Source organism: Podarcis gaigeae (assembly GCF_964106915.1).
Source record: "Podarcis gaigeae genome assembly, chromosome: 5".
NCBI classification, from domain to species: Eukaryota; Metazoa; Chordata; class Lepidosauria; order Squamata; family Lacertidae; genus Podarcis; species Podarcis gaigeae.
Window position 1 is genome coordinate 15,086,480 of NC_139681.1, and position 24,148 is coordinate 15,110,627.

The 24,148-nt window shown below is 46.1% G+C and overlaps 1 protein-coding gene and 1 long non-coding RNA gene across 3 annotated transcripts in view; one reads left to right on the forward strand and one right to left on the reverse strand.

Moving 5' to 3' along the window:
- Positions 1–374: 374 nt before the first annotated feature.
- LOC310844401 lies at positions 375–23,182 on the reverse strand. Its single transcript, XR_014564085.1, has 7 exons — positions 23,069–23,182; positions 21,930–22,210; positions 21,371–21,690; positions 7,983–8,392; positions 7,389–7,617; positions 3,266–3,371; positions 375–1,471 (listed from the first exon to the last, which is right to left on the reverse strand). It is a non-coding gene; the product is annotated as an uncharacterized lncRNA (long non-coding RNA).
- PSD (pleckstrin and Sec7 domain containing) overlaps positions 23,155–24,148 on the forward strand; it is a gene marked incomplete at its 5' end in the record, with an annotated part of 89,838 nt that continues 88,844 nt past the window's right edge. For both annotated transcript variants that reach the window (XM_083738272.1, XM_083738273.1), the window contains one exon: positions 23,155–24,123. In XM_083738272.1, coding sequence (XP_083594398.1) covers positions 23,155–24,123 — 969 coding nt within the window. The remainder of the gene's footprint in view (positions 24,124–24,148) is intronic.

The following is a 24,148-nucleotide window of genomic DNA, read 5'->3' on the forward strand; positions in this document are numbered from 1 at the left end:
AAAGATGATTAAAGACCACAGCACTAAGTTTAAGAAGTATAAATAAAAGGATGTCACATAGAGGAGGGAGAAAGGTTGTTTTCTGCTGCTCCAGAGAAGCAGACACGGAGCAATGGTTCCAAACTACAAGAAAGAAGATTCCACCTAAACATTAGGAAGAACTTCCTGACAGTAAGAGCTGTTCGACAGTGGAATTTGCTGCCAAGGAGTGTGGTGGAGTCTCCTTCTTTGGAGGTCTTTAAGCAGAGGCTTGACAGCCATATGTCAGGAGTGCTCTGATGGTGTTTCCTGCTTGGCAGGGGGTTGGACTCGATGGCCCTTGTGGTCTCTTCCAACTCTATGATTCTATGATTCTAAGTAGGCAGTAACCCGTCCCCATATTTTAAGAAGAGGAAGTGTGTTTGGCATCTGGTCACCTGTGTCCACACCCTATTTGGTTTTAATATAATAAAGAACTATCTCGGGCTTGGAATTCTGGTCTGAAATTGTTGCGTTGAGAAAAGGATAACCACTGTCCTTTCTTTCCCTGGCACATAACTTACAAATGTCAAATCTTCCTGAAAACTAGAATTGCTTCTCTTGGCATTTCTGGATTTCTGGGTATCAGAAAATATCAACAATCAAACCAGAAATTCTCTCAAAGGGCCAACTAGAGTTAGATTTATATTAGCTTATCCCCTAACCAACGGCACACTGGTTTTTATAAAACGTTTTCACTTGTTGTATCCCATTCAGAATGCTCTAAATGTGTTGTTAGTTTCTCAGCCACTTTCTGGCCAGTGTTTTGAGCAGCTGGTCCACTTTCTCTATACATTATTATGATTTCAGTTTCTATCTTGCCCTTCCTCCCAAAGCAGCCCAGGGTGGCAGACCTTTAAATAATGAAACATTTTATTAAAAAAATAAAAATCTGAAAACAGTTTAAAAATTCTAAAATCCCAGAGTTGCCAGGAACAGTGCCTTTCAGCCATCAAATGCATTATAAACATATTATATTTTGGAATTGCAATACAAACCAGGATGTTATACTGTATCTTGGCGGTTTGGACAGCATATTGCCTCCCTGACATTTTCCTTTGAATGGCACTAACTGTTCATCAACTGTAACATTTGCAAACATCCCCCTGGTTGTACACAGCAGCGAGCTTGTCTTTGGCACTGATAGTTCAGCATTAAAGCTGATAATCAAATATGAGGACTTGACTGATTCTTCCGAAGAGGGCAAGTCAATAACTCATTTTGCAAAGATCTTCCCATGAACAGAGACAAGGTTTCAGATTCATTAAGTGCCTTGTGACATTTCAGGGGCTGAAAAAAAATGACGTAATAGACAAATCACTCACTTCCTTTAACATCGCCGCAAATTGTATTAGAGTCAACAGCACTCCATGAAACCTTTATACAAACCTGAAGTGTACACCTGTAAGAGGAGAGCCAGGAGTTGTGCTGTGTACAGAACTGCAGGATCAAGCTGAGAGTCAGAACAAAGAGAATTCACTGGAACACACAACCGTAAAGAAGACCACGGCTCTTTAACCAAACCTCAGTCCAAAGAGGAAACCTTTTATAGCTCTTTCTATCTAAGAGAGACCAGTGGGCTGTCTGGGTGGGTGAAGCCAGTCTGGGAAATGCTCCAAGCAGCAGTTCTGCGGTTCACCCAGAAGAGGCAGCCGCAGACAGCTGAGGATTCCAGATCCTAGCCCTAATGCTTTCTGACAAAATAAGTGTGATTGCTCACATTTCATGTCAGGCAGGATCGTACGCCAGTGCCTCCATGGGCAGGCTATCTTCAACCCAAGACAAATGTTCTGGTCCAGAAAGGACAGAAAGCAAAGTCTTGCGAATCAGCATCAGGAGCTGGTACCATATAAAGCCTTGAAAATGATATTATAAATTCAGTGGTCACGCTGCAAAATTATTGATGCCGAAGATATGAGAACTTTTAGCTCCTTGATGAAGCCGTATATAATGGATCCCAGGGCTTTTACGGTAATTTCAGATTATTGGATGTGCAAAATAATATTCTGTAGCAGAATGAGAGGAACTATCTAATAAATTCTAATATGTGTCTGTGACAGCCATGCAACCACGTTCCATATGGCACTGACAATAGCAAGGGAGGTTGGGCGGGAGTAGAGAGAAATTGTATTTTCTGAGCTACACAGCATCCCATTTTAAGTGCTGAAAAAAATACCATATCCCTGCGACAGAAACATTTCCCCAGAAAAACGGCATCTGATTTGACCACAGTACCTTGGAAACTGCTGCATATTCTCGACTGCCTGGAAATGCCCTTGTAGGGCAGTGGCCATTGATGGCTGCTGCCTTTGCCCATGTGTTCCGGAGCTGTCCCTTCAGCACCACAGTAGCTTTTCCAGCCAAAGTCCCAGTACTGGGGTTTTTTACTTGGGTATGTAAGTAGAAACCACACATACACCACCACCCAGAATGGCTACCATGAATGCTAAACAGAAGCTCCACTGCAGATATTGACACAGATGTTGAGAATTTCTACATGCTGCAGACAAGACTAAGATCACTGGTCACAGGGAACCCAATTTCTGATGATGTGGAACTTTCAAAGCAGAGAGGTCCTTTTTGAGAAGGAGAGTCCTGCTCCGGCCCCCAAATAAAGCCTTAGATATGAATTATTGTGATGAAGAAGAGGATACATTGTCCAGTAGGACACAATCAATACATCGTGAAGTCTCAGGTGGGAAGTTCCATTTGCTACAAGAATGAATAGATGTGGGGTCTACGTGATATAAAGGGGGCAGCAAAAAGAAAGTCAGCTCTGGTGAGTTGAATCTGTCGGTTTTATCATTTTCTTGCCAAATATGGGACTGTGTACTAACAGCGCAGCTGCATTATAGTCTCCATCACATGCATAAATCCACAATGCTTATTTAGCTGAAAGGAGTGAAATAAGGAAGATGGGCACAGTCTGCTGCCTTATGTGCAGTTACCATAACAACTCCACATAAGTCTTCAATAAAAATAGAAGCTATTATTCCCTCCTGCATTTGCTCTAGGTTTGGCCAGCCTCAAAATAACTTATCTCAAAGATTTATATGATGCTTTTAAATGCAGTTAGTTTCCAAATCAGCATACTTATTTTTTAAAATGATTTAAACAGCAACCCAATGAAGTGCAATAGCAGCATTTTTTTTAAAAGCAATATCTATTAATGAAATTCATCAGCTGATAAAAGCAAGAAAAATACTGATTGAAGTTTCAGCAAATAAGAAGTTTTAATAACTGGCACCTAAAACTTAACAATGAAGATGCCAGTCAGATATCTGTGGCAGGGTGCCACCACAAAAAGGCCCTCTCTTCTGTTGCCAGCTGCCTGGTCTTTTTTTTTTTAATTTCTTTTTATTAAGCTCTTTTTCAAAGGAAAAGAAAAAACAGACAAACGAGAAATAACATAAAAAAAGAAACCAAAACCAAAAACATCAACAGAACATATCAAAAAAAGAAAAAAAAACACAAAAAACACACACATATCAATTTACAACATAACATTAATTGATCAACTGCCTGGTCTTTGGAAGCAGAGGTACTAAGAGGAAAGATTGAGACAAATGTTTTAATATTGGGGGGCTTAAAATCAGCTAAAATTGATCATTTAAATTTTGGATGCATCATTTCATTACCTTTCCCATAGCTTTGCAGAAATGGAGAAAGATCATACTGGCACAGAATATTACATCTAAAAGTTTGATTTCTGGGATTTATTTATTTTTTAATCCCAGGTGAGATGTAAGAAAATACAGTGTATCTATGAAAGAGGGACGGAGGAATCTGAATGCAATGTTGTACAGAAAGGATAGGGAAGAAATATGCCAGAAGAATGCTTTTATTTAATTAAGGAGATGATTTACAAGATTACCGTCACAACTATATGATGTGTATATGATACTGTATCTGCATATCTCCCCTGAAGGGTAAATAGCAGCTTTGGGAAAACAATATGGGGAAAGGTTAACAATATTCCCCTCCATCACCCATCCTCAATGTCCTACAGTGAAAATAAAATACATTTGCAAAAGAGGTAATGTGTAATGATGGCAAGTGGGAGGTGGTGGACAGAGTCTTTTACATATGCATAATGTTCTTAGAAATTTATGCAGAGGTTTGGAAAAAGACGTACCTTGTTTTGGATGAGACTAGAACAATTTCAGAACACAACATCCCGCCATCTGAAACTAAGTTTGAAAGATGAACAATGGGGGTTACGTTGGAATTTATTAGAAGCAAGGCTGTGTGGTTTGCCTCAGTCATGGAAGGAAAGTCAAGGGGGTGGGCTCAGGAGCTGGTATCATGGCTGGTGGTATTGACGGGTGCTATTTGCCCAGTCTGCCCCCAAGTGACCTGTTATAAGCCTGTGATGGGGTCAATTGGATATTTCTGACACCAAGTGCTTCATTGACCATGCTGTGGAGCAGGGCATTTGGTGATTGTTTTACATTGTATTGTGCTTTCTAAACTGTTGTCCTGCGGGAGGAGCATGTATTTACAGGACGGTGGCTTGGAGCTTTCTCCATCCATTCCTTCCCATGCACCTGCGATATTTCTGTCATATGCTATTTCCAAAGCTCTGGGGATTACATGGTATGATTGTGAGCCACCCTAGCTTGGGCTGCTGGGCTCTCCAATGCAAGCCTTCCTTGTTGTTTTGCTCCACTTTCTCTCTGCTTTGGGCTGTCCTGATCCATGGGTTGACACCCACAATGTTTCAAGGAGACAGGAAGGTGAAGCAAAGCAGGATCAGCACCTTGGAGAGAAATCTTCAACTAAGTTTCAGAACCATGGACAGCGATCCTATAGCTGAGAGAGAATATGTTAGCAGCTATGTCCTGCTAAAAGCAGAGACATCACCTTACCAACAAAGGTCCGTATAGTTAAAGCCATGGTTTTCCCAGTAGTGATGTATGGAAGTGAGAGCTGGACCATCAAGAAGGCTGATTGCTGAAGAATTGATGCTTTTGAATTATGGTGCTGGAGGAGACTCTTGAGAGTCCCATGGACTGCAAGAAGATCAAACCTATCCATTCTTAAGGAAATCAGCCCTGAGTGCTCACTGGAAGGACAGATCATGAAGCTGAGGCTCCAATACTTTGGCCACCTCATGAGAAGAGAAGACTCCCTGGAAAAGACCCTGATGTTGGGAAAGATGGAGGGCACAAGGAGAAGGGGACGACAGAGGACAAGATGGTTGGACAGTGTTCTCGAAGCTACCAGCATGAGTCTGGAAGACAGGAGTGCCTGGCGTGCTCTGGTCCATGGGGTCACGAAGAGTCGGACACGACTAAACAACAACAACAACAAATGTCCTGGAGCAACTGGCGGATTTCTACAGCCTAGCCTAGGTATACAGTACCTTGAGTTGGGTATGTTTATCCTGGAAAAGGGGAGACAGGATGGTCATCTTCAAATATCTCAAGGGCTGTCACATGGAAGATGGAGCAAGCTTGTTTCTCCTGATTGGAGGGTAGGACCTGAACCAAAGACTTCAAGCTACAGTGGTACCTTGGGTTACATACGCTTCAGGTTACATACACTTCAGGTTACAGACTCCGCTAACCCAGTAGTGGTGCTCCAGGTTAAGAACTTTGCTTCGGGATGAGAACAGAAATCGTGCTCCGGCGGCGCAGCAGCAGCAGCGGGAGGCCCCATTAGCTAAAGTGGTGCTTCAGGTTAAGAACAGTTACGGGTTAAGTACGGACCTCCAGAATGAATTAAGTACTTAACCCAAGGTACCACTGTATAGGAAAGGCGATTCCCTTCATTGCAGAGGGTTGGTCTAGATGAGCCTTGGGGAACCCTTCTTACGTCCCTTGAAGAAGTTTCCGAGACATTGCCGGCTAGCTCAGTCGGTGGAGCATGAGGCCAAGGGGTGGGTCAGAGGCAAAGGCAAGGAGAAGAGCTGCCCTCTACTGTCGGGCATCGCTGCTGACCTTGGCTTGCCACCCGTGCACCGCGGGGCTCTAGCTGCGGGGGAGGAGAGGAGGGCCCAGACTGCCACCTCGGTCACTGATTGGCTCCTTGCTAGTGTGGGGGGAGTGTCCGAGTGGGCGTGGCGCATCCGGGGAGGGCGGGGTCTCCGCGGCCCAAGCGTGGCGCTGCTGGCCGCTACCTGCTGGTGGCTCCGCGCGCGCTGAGCGGGGCGGAGCGGCTGCGGCACCTTCCCCTCCACCAGCCTCATACAAAACGCCTCCTGGCGGGGCGGGCCGGCCCCTCGCCCGGGCTCAGGAGGAGGAGGAGGAGGCGGGCGAGCGAGCGAGCGAGCGAGCGAGCCTGCAGCACCAGCCTGCCAGAGGTGAGTGGAGCCCGGGGAAAGGGAGAGACAAAGGCGCCCGAGCTGGGCTGCGCTGCGCTGCTCCCCCGGGCTTCCCGGAGCGCGACGCCCGTCATTGTCTCTTGCAGCCCGGCCACCGAGCGCTGCGCCCGGAGATCCGCACCGGGGAGAGGCAGGCAGGCGAGGCTTTGCGTTTCCAGAATAGCAGGGAATTAGCTTGCCGAGGAAGAGACGGACAGATGGAGGGAGGGAGGGAGCTGCAGACGGGCAAGCAGCGCCGGGGGGGGGGGTCCTCCCTCCCTCCCTTTCTCTCAGAACTGGTGAGGTCCTTGAGTCTTGCGAAGCTCCATGAAGAGGGAATCCCCAGAGTGCATAGGAGCCCGATAAAATATTTGTGGGGTCCAGCTCCCCCCCCAACCCCGTGTGATAGGTATTGCCGTTCAAATGGTAGGTGCTCCCTGTCTTGTGATTGATTGTGCGGGGTGGGGCTTCCTTCCCTCCCCCCCCCCCATATTTTATTCAAGTTGGCACCCTTGCACGGGTTGGTGGGTACAGAGAGAGAAGCTGCCCGTTCTCCACGCAGCCTTTGTGGCTGCTGGAAGATGCTCTGCCTGCATCCACCTGCAAGGGGGAGGGGTTGCTATGGTTAAATCATGCCTGGACTGCGCGGGAGGGGCTGCTAGCGAGTTTATTGAGGTGGGGTGGGGTAGAGGATCGGTGAAGTTTGCACCCAGTTGCTTAGACGGTGCTCTGTGGAGGAGAACAGGGTGAGGGGGGCCACGTCTGCATCCATATCTGCAATAGCAGTGTACAGAAAGATTGAGATCTATGCATGGGAGACACCTCGAGAGCTGCCAATGAGATGGCCAGCAAATCAGGGGAAATGCCATAAGAAGGGGCTCTGGGGACCCCCCCCCCAGCTCCTTCAGTAGAGGAGGCAGATCCTAGGGGCCAAGGTGCTTTCAGCCCCCGCCTCCCAATAAAATATTTGAGGGGGCCAACCCCTGCCCCAAAGTCAATGGGTATTGCCATTCAAAATGATGTGTGTGCACTTCAACATGTGATCAATTATGCAGGAAGGGCTTACCTGGGCCAATATTTTGTTCCAAGTTGACACCCCCAGCTTTCAGCTCTGTCAGAAGGATCTGCTGTAGTAGTAGGATATGGTGCAAAAGCACTGGTCCTGTGTCCAGAGCAAGCTGAGGATATGAGCAGCACCCACGCTGTGGTGTATAGCCTGGAGTGATAGGGACCATGGCACCAGCTGCGTTCCTTCCAGGCCATTTCGGGGTCAGCTTGGGAATTCTACCATCTACCTACAAAAGTAAGGGATGCGGGTGGCACTGTGGGTTAAACCACAGAGCCTAGGACTTGCCGATCAGAAGGTCGGCGGTTCGAATCCCTGTGACGGGGTGAGCTCCCGTTGCTCGGTCCCAGCTCCTGCCAACCTAGCGGTTTGAAAGCACGTCAAAGTGCAAGTAGATAGCTAGGTACCGCTCTGGGGGGAAGGTAAACGGCATTTCCGTGCGCTGCTCTGGTTCGCCAGAAGTGGTTTAGTCATGCTGGCCACATGACCCGGAAGCTGTAAGCCGGCTCCCTCAGCCAATAAAGCGAGATGAGCGCTGCAACCCCAGAGTTGGTCACGACTGGACCTAATGGTCAGGTGTCCCTTTACCTTTACCTACAAAGGTAGTTGCTTCGTGCATCTGATGTTGTCATGGGCTGAGCCCATCAAAGCTCTTGCCAGAATCAACAAATATGCTAAGACTCATTTCCTGGATGAAAAGGATGGCCTCAAGGCGTGCTGGCATCTTTCTCATAAGCAACCACGAGTACAGCTCAAAACAGCCCTGATGTTCATCACCTGGGTAGGTGACTCAATAGAGTTGGACAGTTGCTTAGCACATCCCAAATGGCTTCTTTGCTTGAAGTGGAAAACGAAACAGCAGGAGCTTCTAATGAGAAATCCAGCAACTACAAAAGAGATTATGGGCTCATATAACTGTACATAATTGGAGTGGTGGCAATTATGCTGCGAAAGTGCACTCAACATATTTTCTTCAAATGTGCCATCTTTTCTTCCATATCAAGCTGGAGGGAGAAAGAGAGAGAGAGAGAGAGAGGTTCTAAATACTTGCAGGGAGCCATCTATGCATTTTTCCTGGAACTGGAGATGCCAAAAAGCCACCTTTTCCTCTTCACCCACCACTCCTTGAAGCAATTCCCCCCCAAAGAAATGTATTGTTATTATATTAAATTAAGGGCATGAACATACATTTAAGTCATTGAATTACATATGGCATTTTAAAAATAAAGGACAGCCTGCCTGAAGCGTGAGGGTGGGGAGGTGCAAAGCAGACAGCAGAATAAGCTATTCAGTTTGCTACTCAGTACATCTCTGACATTTGCATTCCGAGCAGAAGGAGCTGAGCCATGTAAGCCTGGACACAAGAGCACCAGGAGATACAAACACCCTGTCTCCTAATAAGAAGAGGAGTGTGTACTGTATATATGTTGCCAATGGGTTTTAAAAAGAATCCTGGCAGGTAGGTCCATCCTTCTCTAAACAGCATTTCCCAGCACCCATCCTTGACTTTGTGTGCGCTTTAGCCAGTAGCCTCCACACTATCAAAGGCAGAATTAATTATATAGCTATTAAGACCAGACCTGCTCTGCTACTTCTGCTAGGTCTGTTCCTGATCATATCAACAACTGCCTTGGCAAGATACCATCACAGTAATCAAAAAAGCTTCCTTTGCCTCCCCAACTTAAACCGAACCTGCATCAGTTGACGCTCTTTCCCATCGTGACCTGGAAGGGCCCACCTTCACCTGCTTGGCTTTTTCTCTGAGCCTTGGAGCCTAAGGGTTAAAAGTGGCTCGGAACTTGTTTACTGTCTCTTGGATTCTCCAGGAGCTCATTCCCTCCTGGTACAGATGGATGTCACATCTATTCAGAGCTGATCCTTGCTGAGCCAAGAGAACTGGGCCGATCCGGGGTGAGGATCAGCTGCGTGTCTCCCAGTAGGCAGGTGGGAGGGACTGGCAGGCAGAACTGTAAATATCACTCTGGCCGGAGGCAAGGCTTGGTGAGGTGAGGTAGCAAGGGCAAAAGACTATGCCCAAGTTCCAGGAATGCGGTGTTGTGTGTGTGACCTTTCTTTCATTGTGTGCTGCCTTCTCATCTATGTCTGGTTCAAGAGACTCCCTTGATGGTAACCCCCATAATACAATTTGGAAATCCTAATCAGCTTGGTTAAAGACTGGTTTAAGAAAACTGGATTTCTTCCTATATATTTCCCATATTGATGTGTGGAGGGTAACTCTAGTTTGTGGGGTTGCGTATATGGAGGATGGTGGTGCTTTGAGATTCATCTGTGGAAAGTTAAGCAGCATGAGCTTGTCTCAGGGTTGCATATGAGTGCAGTCAGATGTGCCCACAATGTGTGCTGGGCAAGGTATTATTCATACTTGAGCAGAACTGAAAGGATTCTTTGGGGTTTGATCCCCTGTCATGAAGTCTTTCCCTGCTGTAAAACATGTACTCTACTCAATGATGTGGGTTTTCCAGGGGGAGGGTCCAGTGCCCCAAATGACTTTGAATCTGACTTGGTGTGTTTATTTGACTTATAAGTAAACCAACAAAGCATCATCTTAATTGTAGGATATACTTCACGAGTATATCCAGGTTTTTCCAACAACCACTGAAATAGTTGACAGGGTGGAAGGGGTGGAATCCAAGCACACTTACAGTGCAATCATGAGTATTTTCTGATAAACTGAGTTTTTGTCTCTAATGTGTGTTTAGAATTGTGATACGAATGTTGTTGTTATATTCAAAAGAATGACGAGGATACCTGTACATATTTTAAGACCTGATAATTCAGTGGTGTGTTCTCCACCTTGCATTATTCAAATGCAAGAACAAAATGTAGAACAGGAAAGCTGTTCACACCAGGTATTTCCTGGGTATGAACTCCCTTCTCATGTTGCATCCATGTGTTTTTCCAATGCATGCAGTGGGGGGCAGGGGGGGCAGAATTGCACACTGATCTCTGTGTGAGATGCTTGGAAACCCCAGTCATGCCAAGGTACAGTCCTGCTATATATGTACAACCTGCTCTCACCTTCTGCAAAATGCCCAGAGGTGAATCCCAGGTCCACAGTTGCCATCCTACTTAATTCATTGGGGGAAGGACTGTAGCTCAGCATCTTCTTTGCCTTCAGAAAATACCTGAGTTCAATCCCTGGCATCTCCTGGTGGGCCAGAATGCCCCCTGCCTTAAACCCTGGAGAGCTACCGCTGTTCAGCGTCAACAATACTGACCTACATGCAGTGACGTAGCATTGGTTGCAGGTGCCCAGGGTGTGTGCTGGGCAGGAGGGTGCATGTGTTGGGCAGGGGGTGCCAGCCCAGCCCTTGCCGTGCTGGCGTCACCTGCGTGGAGTCACCTGGATCATGCTCCCTCAAAAATTGTGTGCCCTGGACCACAACCCCCCAGCACCCCGAATGCTACACCCCTGGCTACATGAACCAGTGGTCCAACTCAGTGCTAGGCGGCACCCTATGTTCCTTGATCATAAAAAGAGAGAGACATGGTTATCTGAAAAAGTAAACAGCAACTTTGAAACTTCCTTATGTATGGGTATTGCATCCATTCCTTATATTTCTAATTAATCCTATGAAACAATGCATTTTTAGAAGTGGGAAAAAATCCATGGAAAATCTAAAGTGGCAGTGGTGTTCTGTTTCTGACTCTGCTTCTCCTGCTTCCATTCCTGCATGCTGCCCCCCTTCATCTTTCTCTTTCTCTCCCCGCTCACCCTGAAAGGATCAAGGTGACTACTGCAAGCAGTGTCAGCCCTAATCCTGGGAGCCTCTGTCTTCCTGAAGGGGTGGTGGCAACTGCAGGTGCTCCCAGCCCCCAGCAGCACATCTTTTTCGCCCCTGAGGGCTGGGATTTTGGGTTCCAGCTTTCCCGGTGGAAAAATGCTGCTGTTGTCTATTCCAGGGAGAAGCCCCACCCCATAAATGGTGCAGTTTCCCTTGGGGCCTTGTAGGAAAAACAAAACAAGGCAAAATGTTCTGCTGAGTGCACCTGTGGTTACTGCTATCTCTGGATTTCCCTTTTTCCTGCCCAAAGGTAAGGCTGAATACACACCATACATTTAAAGCAACACACACACACACACCACAAATCCTGGGGGCTTTTGTTCGCTGAAGGTGCTGGGAACTGTAGCTCTGCGAGAGGTAAACTACGCTTCCCAGGTTTCTTGGGAAGGGAGTGTGCATTGAATGTATGGCGTATATGCAGCAGACATACTCCACCTTGACCCCTTTGGGAATGAACCAGGAATGCCTCCATGACTCTAACAGACCTGACCTCTGTTCCTGTTTTGGTTGGTGCCTTCATTATACACTTTTAGGTGTCAGACAGAAACTTTCCTCTTTAGCCAGGCCTTTGGCCGATTGACATCCAATTTCCTTTTTAAATGTGTTGGGGAGGGCAGATTATTGGGCTGTTCTTGTTTTATTTTCAATATGTATTTTGTGGTTTTTATATTGTGATTTTATGTTGCGAACCACCCTGAGACTAGGGCGGTATACCAATTTAAATAACAAAAACAACTGTGCTGAGGGTAGGGCCAATGTGTGCAGTGCATCCGCCTAAAGCACAGATTTACACCAGTTAAGGCTTTTTAAAAGAGGCTTTTAAAAATTGTAGCATAGCTTCCCTGTGAAGAACAGGACAACCGTATACCGTGTAATGCCCAAATAGACCTCTAAGCAGTTCACAAAACGTAAAAACCAATTGCACAACATTGTTAAAATACACAATAATTCAAAACACGCTGCAATCAAAATACACAATAACACAATCCCATTAAAACGTTACAATATAACCAGCCATTTTTAAAATATGCAGTACAGTAAAACAATCCTATTAAAACTGCACTGCACAAGAGACTTGGGTCAAGAGATCGAAGGAATGCGTATGTAAATAGGTGCATCTTCAGAAGTCGGTAGAATGCCAGTACAAATGGAGTCTCTCCTATTTCAGCAGGGAGTGCCTTCCACAGCTCTGGTGCCATCAGTGGAGAAGCCCGTGTCCGTATCACCACAAGCTGATAACCAGCAAGCTGTGGTAGGACTGTCTAGGTTCCATTTGTTGACCATAATGCCCTTACTGGGCAATGGAGGGGAAGTTAGTTTTCCAGATAACCTGGTCCAGAGTTGCTTAGGGTTTTATATCATGAGGAGTTTGTGGGGATCAGGAATAATAATAATAATAATAATAATAATGTCAGAGCTGCCTCTAGGTCCCAGCTCACAGAGGACCAACGCCCGGTTGATGTAATGTACAAACGTCTTTATTGAAGTTTAGTTTCCATTTCAAACCCCAGAGCGCGCAGCCCTACGTCTTGACTCTAGATCGGCGAAGTCCCCTCTGAGTCACTATCCCTTCCGCACCAGTTTAAGATCCTAGCCCGGCTCCACCTCCTGCGCTGTTCCTTCCTCCTCTGGGTCCTTCTGCCCCCTGGGGTTTCCTCCTTCCTGGACTCTTCTGACGCTGACCCCCCTGAGTCTTGCCCTTCCTTCCGGCGGGCTTTAGGACCTGGCTCCCTATCCGGGCTACCTGCTGTGCCGCTCGCCTGTACATTTGAACTTGGCACGCGCCCCCAGCCTGTGACTTTCCTCTTGACCGTTTCCCCGCTCTCCGATGGAGGCGTGGTCAATCCTGACTCATCTCCTCTCTCTGGTGGTGAGAACACTGGTCCCGATGCCTGGGACTCCTCCCCCCCACTGCGCTCTGGTGGGGAAGCTGGTCCTGATTTCCAACTGCTGCTCAGGGAGTCCCCGCTGGCCCCATCCTTCTGGAGTTTCCCCCTTGGCACCCCCCTTGCCCTGGCCATCGGCGCTCCTTTCTGTGAATCTTCCGATTCGCTGGAGAGACTCGTGGAATCTCTCTGACCACTGTCACTGCCTACACCCCCCTCGGATTCCTCCTCCTCGCTCTCCATTTGCTCCATCTCCTGTGTCTCTGCTCCTGAACCCCTGACAAATAATAATAATAATAATAATAATAATAATAATTATTATTATTATTATTATTATTATTATTATTATTTATTTGTACCCCGCCCATCTGGCTGGGTTTCCCCAGCCACTCTGGGCGGCTTCCACAAAGACCAAAAATACACTAAGATGTCATACATTAAAAACTTCCCTGAACAGGGCTGCCTTAAGATGTCTTCTGAATGTCAGGTAGTTGTTTATCTCTTTGACATCTGATGGGAGGGCATTCCACAGGGCGGGCGCCACTACCGAGAAGGCCCTCTGCCTGGTTCCCTGTAACTTTGCTTCTCGCAATGAGGGAACTACCGGAAGGCCCTCGGCGCTGGACCTCAGCGTCCGGGCAGAACGATGGGGGTGGAGACGCTCCTTCAGGTATACTGGGCCGAGGCACACAGATAGAATCATAGAGTTGGAAGAGACCCTGAGGATCATCTAGTCCAAGCCTTTGCAACACAGGAATATGCTTCTGTCTCATATGGGGATCAAACCTGCAACCTTGGCCTTATCAGCGCCATGCTCTAACTGACTGAGCTATCCAGGCTGGCTGAACCTTATGTGAGTAATATGGCCTTAGAAGTGGATTGGTGGCTAATAGGCAGCCAGTGCCTTAGCACAGGCATGGTATGGCGCACCATTCATTCCCCGGGCAGCAGTATTCTGCACCAGCTGCAGCCTGCAGATCAGCTGCAAGGAATGCATTACAGTAGTACAAATGTGAGGTTACCGATGTGTCAGTCACAGTGGTCAAGCTATCCCGATCCAAAACAGGGTGCAGTTGATGCAATGGCTGAATCTGTTGATAGGTGCTCTTTGCTGTGGAGGTCTCCTATGCAAATATGGTTCCAATATATGGTTCCACTGTATTCTGCTCTGGTCAGACCTCACCTGGAGTACTGTGTCCAGTTCTGGGCACCACAGTTCAAGAAGGACACTGACAAACTGGAACGTGTCCAGAGGAGGGCAACCAAAATGGTCAAAGGCCCGGAAACGATGCCTTATGAGGAACGGCTAAGGGAGCTGGGCATGTTTAGCCTGGAGAAGAGGAGGATAAGGGGTGATATGATAGCCATGTTCAAATATATAAAAGGATGTCACATAGAGGAGGGAGAAAGGTTGTTTTCTGCTGCTCCAGAGAAGCGGACACGGAGCAATGGTTCCAAACTACAAGAAAGAAGATTCCACCTAAACATTAGGAAGAACTTCCTGACAGCAAGAGCTGTTCGACAGTAGAATTTGCTGCCAAGGAGTGTGGTGGAGTCTGCTTCTTTGGAGGTCTTTAAGCAGAGGCTTGACAACCATATGTCAGGAGTGCTCTGATGGTGTTTCCTGCTTGGCAGGGGGTTGGACTCGATGGCCCTTGTGGTCTCTTCCAACTCTGATTCTATGATTCTATGATTCAATAACAACACCTCCATATACAATGGGAGGGAGATCCCATTTCAAATTTTAAAGGGAAAATCAGTGGTGGCTGTTATTTCACAGGAGCAGTCATGCTCCAGTCAGCTGATCCGTTCACCTAAGCTTTCCCCCCCTGGCTCAGGGTGGATTTTCCTTGAACACACTTGCCCCTATCATGCTTAAGAAATCCTGGGGTGGGAAAATTCTCTTTAAGAACTGGGCATGTAAGCAAGGCAAGGTGCTTAAATGGGGGAAGGAGTAACTTAAGGAATTGTATTGTGTATTTATCATAAATGTCCATTAAAAGGCAGTAAAAACTTCTGGGTCAAAGATTTAATTCTGATTTAATTTGTGCATTTCTTTGGTTAACAATTCCTAGAAATTAAGGTACAGGTAGACCTTTGGGCTTGGCAACAGAACTAAGGAGATTTCCATTCTTTCCAAAGAAATTATGCGATTTCCATTCAAATTGTTGGAGCCACAGCAGCAAAACAGTAGACCCACCTAAGCTAGTTAGATACAGTGGTACCTCGGGTTAAGAACTTAATTCATTCTGGAGGTCCGTTCTTAACCTGAAACTGTTCTTAACCTGAGGTACCACTTTAGCTAATGGGGCCTCCCGCTGCCGCTGCACCGCCACTGCTCGATTTCTGTTCTTATCCTGAAGCAAAGTTCTTAACCTGAGGTACAATTTCTGGGTTAGCAGAGTCTGTAACCTGAAGCGTCTGTAACCTGAGGTACCACTGTACACCCCATTCAAAAGCTAGCACTGTGACCTTTAATGACCTAATAACCTGGATCCTCAAAAAAATCCATTCCCAGTTCAGCGCAAGGTGTCAGGCTTATCTCATGCCACTTAATTACATTTCAGTGCTGTGTTTTTGACTGACAGCTGTCCTCAGCATATTACAGAAGTAAAATGAAAACAATGAATTATAATTATATGCATAAATTGCTAATTCAGCTGCTGTGATCTAGGATAAGGCTTCAGTCTGGGAGAAGGAGCCAGCAGCCCCCAGGTCAGGTCTTGTGGCCTTTTCTCCTCAGCCCCAGTCATCACCAAGTGGCAATTTGGTGGGGGGGGGTGTCTTCTTTCTAAGCTAAGTGCCGCACAGGGCAGGGGGAGGTGATTTTTGTTGGGGTGGCAGCTGGGGAGAAAGGAGGAGGCAGAGAAAATTTGGGACAGGGAAAGAGGGAGAATGAGGTGGCTATTAGGGAGAAAGACAAGGTGACCCCAATTTGCAGCCTGAGAGATTATCCTGGGAGAATGCGGATCTAGATAAAAAACCACTTCCCCACACCTGCCTCCAATGTTTGTCTGTTTTATTAAACCTCCCAAAGGAGGTTTTGACTCTGTGGTGTTGACAAATCAAAAATTGTTTTGGAATAATCTTTTGGAACCCAGTGATTTTGTCCATATCTGTTGTTGTTGTTTAGTCGTTAAGTCGTGTCCGACTCTTCGTGACCCCCTGGACCAAAGCATGCCAGACACCCCTGTCTTCCACTGCCTCCTGCAGTTTGGTCAAACTCATGCTGGTAGCATCGAGAACACTGTCCAACCATCTTGTCCTCTGGCGTCCCCTTCTCCTTGTGCCCTCCATCTTTCCCAACATCAGGGTCTTTTCCAGGGACCTTTTCTTCTTCTCATGAGGTGGCCAAAGTATTAGAGCCTCAGCTTCACAATCTGTCCTTCCAGTGAGCACTCAGGGCTGATTTCCTTAAGAATGGATGCATTTGATCTTCTTGCAGTCCATGGGACTCTCAAGAGTCCCCTCCAGACCATAATTCAAAAGCATCAATTCTTCGGCGATCAGCCTTCTTTATGGTCCAGCTCTCACTTCCATACATCACTACTGGGAAAGTCCATCTCTAGTGGTCCATGATTACTGTTTACAACTGTGAACAAAAAAGTCTATGGGGATTTGAGCGGGGAACAGACAGACAATAATCCAATAACTCCAGGACCACTTTCCCAGGAAAAAAAGTTTCCACCTTCAACCTAGACCAGGCATAGGCAAGCTCCGGCCCTCCAGATATATTTTATGTGAGTCTTTTAAAACTGGTTTAAGACAAGACCAGCCTTTAAACAGAAATATGTCAAAATGTCACACACCTCTTACAAGTCGACCCAATACTTTCTATCTACACATGCCTGCTTTTATATCTCCAAGGAAAACAAGAGCAGAAGATCTGAGAATAGATGCCTGACCCTTCCCTACAATTCCCATCATCCCTGACTCTTGCTAACTAAGGATGGTGGGAGTTGTAGTCCAAAAACAGCTGGAGACCCAAGTTTGGGAAACACTGTGGGGCAGGCATGGCCAAACTTGGCCCTCCAGATGTTTGGGACTGCAATTCCCATCATCCCTAGCTAACAGGACCAGTGGTCAGGGATGATGGGAATTGTAGTCCCAAACATCTCGAGGGCTGGAGTTTGCCTTGCCTGAGCTAGACAGCTCCATCCACCCACTGGGTCATTCTTCTAGCATCTGCCTTGTGAACTGGCACATGGGCAGAAGAAATGTTCAGTGCTGGGGTTTGGGATTTTCAGCACCTGAATACAGCCAAGATCCCAGAGAGGCAATAGGGTTGCACTGTGGTAACTGTGGTCGCAAAAGCGAATGGGACATTGCAGGTGCACAGTTGTGGGTTGTGAATTTGTCACAGTTGCTCTGTGTGCAATCACTTCTGCCCCATGTCTGTTGGGTAACTTCCCTTCTTTTGTATCGCTTCTTCTTGTAGTCCTGTCCCATTCCAGGGAAGCTACACCGTTCATATCTCCCATCAAGATTGTATTTTTCTTCAAATATTTAAATAGGATTTATTCGAGTCTCTTATAAAAGTCAGTTTTTTTCCTCATTTGGTGCATATACGCCTATTAACATTTTTTTTCCTCCTTGTGATGTTATCTGTATTATCAATATTCTTCCTTGCTCATCTTTAAATAATTGCTTTGGATCTAATTCTGGTTTTATATACATTACCACGCCTCTCTTCTTTCCTACGTCAGAGGCCACAAGGTCCTTTCCCAATCTTTTATTGATCGGAATTATTCTATGTATCTTCACAATATGCATTTCCTGAAAGCAGATCACATCCAAATTTAACTTTTTTACCACATGTTCGATCTTATTCCTTTAAGTTTTATTGAGTCCATTTACATTCCAAGTTAAGATTTTCAACGCCATCTTGTCCTTTATTTATCTCTCTTCTCCATTTCTGTTGGTGGTTCTTCATGTCCTGCCACCAAACCAAATGCTCTTTCTACTGCTAATTATTTTCCATATTTTCCATAGGGGTATTTTCTAATACTGTAGATGTAGAAGTAGACTTTGAAAGCAGGCAAGTAATACTTACAAAAGTCTCCAGATACCACAGCTGTTGGGCACATGGGTTTTGTATTCTTCCTCATTGCCCCTGGTACATGAAGCCATTACTGCATTGTTCCTTTCTTTTCACAGTACAACTTTTATAAAGAGCCCAATTTTATATTAAGTCTGATTTTTGTAATCTCCTTTTTTAAAAAAAATAGAATATGGGAAAAAGGGATACAGAGATTACTATCAAATATCTGTTTTTATCAAAACTAAAAAGTTTATCTAATTAAAAACACAAACCGAAAAGAAAGATAGAGAGAGGGATGATAAAGGGAAAAGAGAGAGAGAGAGAGAGAAATTAATGAAAGAAAACAAGAAAAGGAGAAAAAGTTAAGAAAATAAAGAATTTCCAGTTCTTCACCTGTCAGCTATATATAAAAGTTATTCAATTCATCCATTCCAATATAACACCCAACAAAACTACTTTCTATGAACCAACAATATCTTCAATCCACAAACCCAAATGTCATGAATTCATTTTCTTTTTAATGCAAAAAGTCGATAAGTGGCTTTCATTCTTTAGCAAATGTTAGCAATAGCTTTTCTTTGATGGAACATGTCAATTCTGCCGTCTCAGCCAAGTCCAATAATTTTAACAACCATTCCTCCATTGTTGGTAATGACACGTCTTTCCATTTTTGTGCATATAAAAGCCTCACCACCCTAATCATATATTGGAACCTATGATTTTTGCAATCGCAATGAGAGTGGGTTGGGGCATAGAAACTGGACTTCCTTTATGGAGAAACTGGGAACAAGAAGTATGGCGTGCAACCATGCCTCGTCTTTGATGCCCTTTCCCTCCAAAGGACGTAAACTAAGCCCATCAGTTTTCTGAATGTACTGGTGCCAATTCCTGTTCAGAATTGTTTATCAGCTGAATTCGTGAGCCCTTACTGTGGCCCAGAGTGATTTAGTTGGTATGCATTTGTGGCACTAGCAACGTCTCACTTCTTGAGAGTGCTCCACTTCCCAGATTTATGCTGGTGGAACGATTCAATGGGATTTCCAATAATCCAGTGGAAAACAATATTGTAGACTGGCTTTTAATAAAGAAAAATAAAGCGCATTCTACTCTCGGCAGGCAAGGTGGCGATCGTGAGCATCCTCCTTTGCTCATCCCTTCCCCCACCAGAGAAGATCCCGACATTTCTACTTGTCCTGTTGATGAGCTTTCTGTGCCATAAGTAATGGGAGGTCTTGATTAATCCCTGCTGTGACTTGCTGGGGAGGCCATCTACTGCTGAGCAGGTTCTTAATCACCCCCTTTTTTTGCCAGATGCTGCCAAAGCCCATTACTGCTATCCCATAATCTCTTGCTCTTTCTGTGCTGAATGATGAGAGTAATTGGTCCTTGCCCTCACTTTTAACAAAGCCTCTTTACGTTCGGGCAGCTTATTATGGCGGCTTCTGGCTAAAATCTCCGGGGCCATCTTGAAGAAAATGCAGCAGGTAGTTGGGACTGAGGCGGAGAGAGAAGATTTGGGGAGGTGGAGTGGGAGGCAGACAGATCTCGCACACTACACTGGGAGTGTTTCTTGCACAGGCACATAACACTAAAATGGACAGAAGCTATACACAACCATTAGTATGTACCCACTAGAGATAGGCAGAGGCCCCATTCTCATTTATAAGCCTCAAGCACCAACGCATGTTGGGTGAGCTCAAGATATTTTCCATGGCCACTTCATGCCGGATGTCGTTTCTATGTGGCGAGAGCCTCTTCACATAAGGGACCACATAACACCAGTTCTGAGAGATCTGCATTGGCTCCCAGTACGTTTCCGAGCACAATTCAAAGTATTGGTGCTGACCTTTAAAGCCCTAAATGGCCTCAGTCCTGTATACCTGAAGGAGCGTCTCCACCCCCATCATTCAGCCCAGACACTCAGATCCAGCTCTGAGGGCCTTCTGGCGGTTCCCTCATTGCAAGAAGTGAGGTTACAGGAAACCAGACAGAGGGCCTTCTCAGTGGTGGCGCCCACCCTGTGGAACACCCTCCCTTCAGATGTGAAGGAAATAAGCAGCTATCTTCTCTTTAAAAGGCATCTGAAGGCAGCCCTGTTTAGGGAAGTTTTTAATATTTAATGCTGTACTGTTTTTAACATTTGATTGGGAGCCGCCCAGAGTGGCTGGGGAAACTCAGCCAGATGGGCGGGGTATAAATAAATAAATTATTATTATTATTATTATTATTATTATTATTATTATTATGCATCAGCTTCCCAACCTGAGTACTTGGAGGAGCAAAATAACCATGGCACCATTCCTCATACCTGATGAATGGTACATGTGTGCTCTTTCGTTCCCTGAGATTGATAGTACATCACAGCACCAAGTGTCCCTTTTTTCCAGAGACAGTCCCAGATTTACAGAAGCCCTTCCAGTTTTGGATTTGATCCTAGAATGTCCTGCTTTTCCTTTGGGTGTCCCTATTTTCATCAGAGAAATGTCGGGGGGTATGGAGTTACATGACTCCCGAGCCAAGGAGTGAAGTAACTATACAACCTATAAGAAGACATCTGAAGGCAGCCCTGTATAGGGAAGTTTTTTTAAAATGTTTCATGCTTTTGCTGTGTTTTTGTATATACTGTTGGAAGCTGCCCAGCTTGGCTGGGGCAACCCAGTCAGATGGGCGGGGTATAAATAATAACAATATTATTATTGTTGTTGTTGAGTAAAGGTAAAGGTACCCCTGCCCGTACGGGCCAGTCTTGACAGACTCTGGGGTTGTGCGCCCATCTCACTCAAGAGGCCAGGGGCCATCGCTGTCCGGAGATAGGACATCCCTATTTTCCTTGGAGAAATGTTGAAGGGTATGAGATTAATGGGATCCCCCCCCCCCCATCTAGAGTTTCACAACATTAGAATTAACTATCGGAAACTCAAGGCAGTAGAGATATGAGATGATCAGAGCCCCCCCGAACTTGAAGCATGGGAAGTCCCAATAAAAATTTATAATTTTGCAGAATATTTGGACTATATGATACGTATTTGTATAATTTGGAATATTTAATGTGATCGGATTGGATTGTTAAAATGGAAAATTTAATGAAAAATTATATTTTTTAAAATAGAATTAACTACCTGTGGCAAAATTAATGATGGCTATCTTGCAGTTAGCTGTTCAAAGAAAAACATGGTTGCCATTCTTGCTGTTCTCTGTCTTGTGGAGGGAAAATCAGCCCTCCTGTCAAGGAACTGTCTCATTACTCACCCAGTGTAAGATATTCCACCTTTTTCTTCTTCTTTAGTTTCTCTTTTCATTCAGTAAAGCAAACAGCTCACACGTGTGTGTGTGTGTGTGTGTGTGTGTGTGTGTGTGTAATAGAAAAATGTAGCATAGTAACATACTGGCTGAGAGAAATGAAACACCTTGAGGTATGTGACAGTTAACCTCTTTTTTGAAAAAAACTGACAACCTGGAGGAGCCGGTTATAGATTCTAGATTCTAGATTGCAGCCTTGCCCACTAGAGGCCGGGTATTCTATTAATCAAATAAGGCTTCTCCAAACATTATCTGCATAACTGAGCAACCTAGGTCAAGTTACAGATAGGTAGCCGTGTTGGTCTGCCATAGTCAAAACAAAAAAAATTCCTTCCAGTAGCACCTTAAAGACCAACTAAGTCAGTTCTTGGTATGAGCTTTCGTGTGCATGCACACTTCTTCAGATTCAGGGTATCTGAAGAAGTGTGCATGCACACGAAAGCTCATACCAAGAACTGACTTAGTTGGTCTTTAAGGTGCTACTGGAAGGAATTTTTTTTGTTTTAACCTAGGTCAAGGTTTACCTCAGGAATCGCCTGAGCCCTTATATCCAAGTTGGCGAGGCTCACTTGATAACAAGAAATAGTATCGTTGGCCCATTATTGGGGGGCATTTTGTCACTAGAGGTTCAGCGGGCACCTTCTGTTTAAACCTTCAAATGCCTGCAGTATGTTGTAGTGGTTTGAGTGTCATACTGGGACCTGAGTGGCCGGGGTTCAAATCCCCACTCAGGTACGAAGCTCCTTGGGGGACCTTGGACTTCTCGGCTGAACCCACCTAACAGGGTGGCTATGGGGATAAAGTGGAAGGAAGGGAACTCTTATACGTCACCTTGATCTGCTTGGTGGAAATGCGGGGTATAAAAGGCAATAAAATACAATACATAAACCTTTTTCTATTCTGCCAGGCCTATGCAGGCAACTAAGAATACATCTTTCTGCACTGGTTAATTGATGTGTGTAGTTAACTTTTTTCTGTGGTGTTACGCATTTTTTGTTGTAAACTGATTTTGTGAATGAAATAGCAGCCTATTACTATTTTAATAAGTAAAATAGAATCATTTTGTTTTAGAGATTTTTCCAAGAACGGGATGACTGGACAACATAATGCAATTTCAAAGTAACTCATTCACAAGAATGCTTTCTTATAGGAAGTTATTTTGTGAAAAATAAACCATGAAACCAAGTAAATATATATATACATTTTTGCCTTGATCACTTTTGCCTCTGGCCCTGCCCATCACTGCCATGTGGCCCTCAGAAAGTTGCGCAGAAGAGAATGTGGCCTTCAGGCTGGAAAAATGTGGGTTTTTTCCTTCTAAATTTAAAATCATGGAGTTAGAAGGAACCACAAGGATCATCTAGTCCAACCCCCTGAAATGCAGGAATATTTTGCCAATGCAGGGCTTGAACTCACAGCCCTGAAATAAAGAGTCTCGTGCTCTACCTACTGAGCTATCCCTCGTTCCCTGCTCCTTGTTCTCTAGCCTTGTTTGTGGACTCCTGCAATGTAGGTTCAGTTTGCAAGCTCTCCCTTCCTGTCTCAGCGTGTCTCTAAATCAAATGTGGCGCTGAGATCCTCACCTCTGACTTTTTGCTATCGCTTTCAGGGCCACGTAGCACGGCTTACTCCCGCTGGATTTCTTACCTCAGCGCTGCTTGGGAAGTTCTGCTCCTGCTCCTCGCGTTTCTCCGTTCGGCTCCGAATCCGTTTCGCCTGCTCTTTCCTCCAGGATGTCCCAGGCAGGAGCAGTCATGTGCTTCCACCCTGAGGGAGACCACGCCATGTCCCCTCAGCGCTTTGCCCGAGAGCTGAAGAGGAGGCCTTGGCTCTCGCCGTCCAAGAATGCGGAACCTGCTGCCTTGAACCCCCAGCACTGCCTCACGCCCAACCTCAACGCCGGCAGGATCCACCTCCTCCGCAAGGGGCTCACCGTGGAGGCCAAGCGCTCCCAACTGGGCATGTATAACAGCACCGGCTCCCTCATCCGGAAGGTCACAGAGATGGGTTACCTTGGCAACAGCAACTGCCCCAACTCAGGGAGAGTGACAGCTCCATGCACACCGCTGAGGAGCAGGCCTCCACCCTCACTGGGCTCTCCAGGCAGCCGCATCCCTCTAGTCGCCTCAGCCCCCGGCGGTCAAAGCTCTGTGGTGACCTTCCGCTTCATTGAGAAGGCCAGCGTCAAAACTTTAAATGGCCTCCCTCTGGTGGAGTCCAGGAAGGAGAGTGGCTTGAGCAGGAGTCTGGAGTTCGGGGAAGCCCTCCATTTCGGAAGCCCGGCAAGGAAGCAGGGAAGCGGTTGTCCCATGGCCCAAAATCTGCATTCCCCACAGCGTAACGCCACAGCGTCCCTGGAGCCTGTCGCTCAAGAGGCAAGCGAGAGCATCAAAGTGAAGGCGAACGAGTCCGTCTTGGCCGGTACTGGCCCTGCTGTGGAACAGGCCCCACTGGCCCTCAGTGGTAAAGGCCAGGAGCACCTTAGTCATAAGCTGAAGCTGGAGACATCTGCTTCGGACCCTCTCCTGACTGGAAACAGGTTCCTTTTGGGAGCACAGTCTTCCCTGAGCCTGGGCAATGGGAGCCCACATTCTCTCAATGCCAACTGCCTCTCCAGCTCCCTTACCAACGGCATGATCAGCCCTTCCAAGGACATCTCAGCGCTCCGGAGAAGCCCACAGAGCGGGGAGTCCCAGTACCAGGTACTTCAGAGTCCCTTCCTTGCCA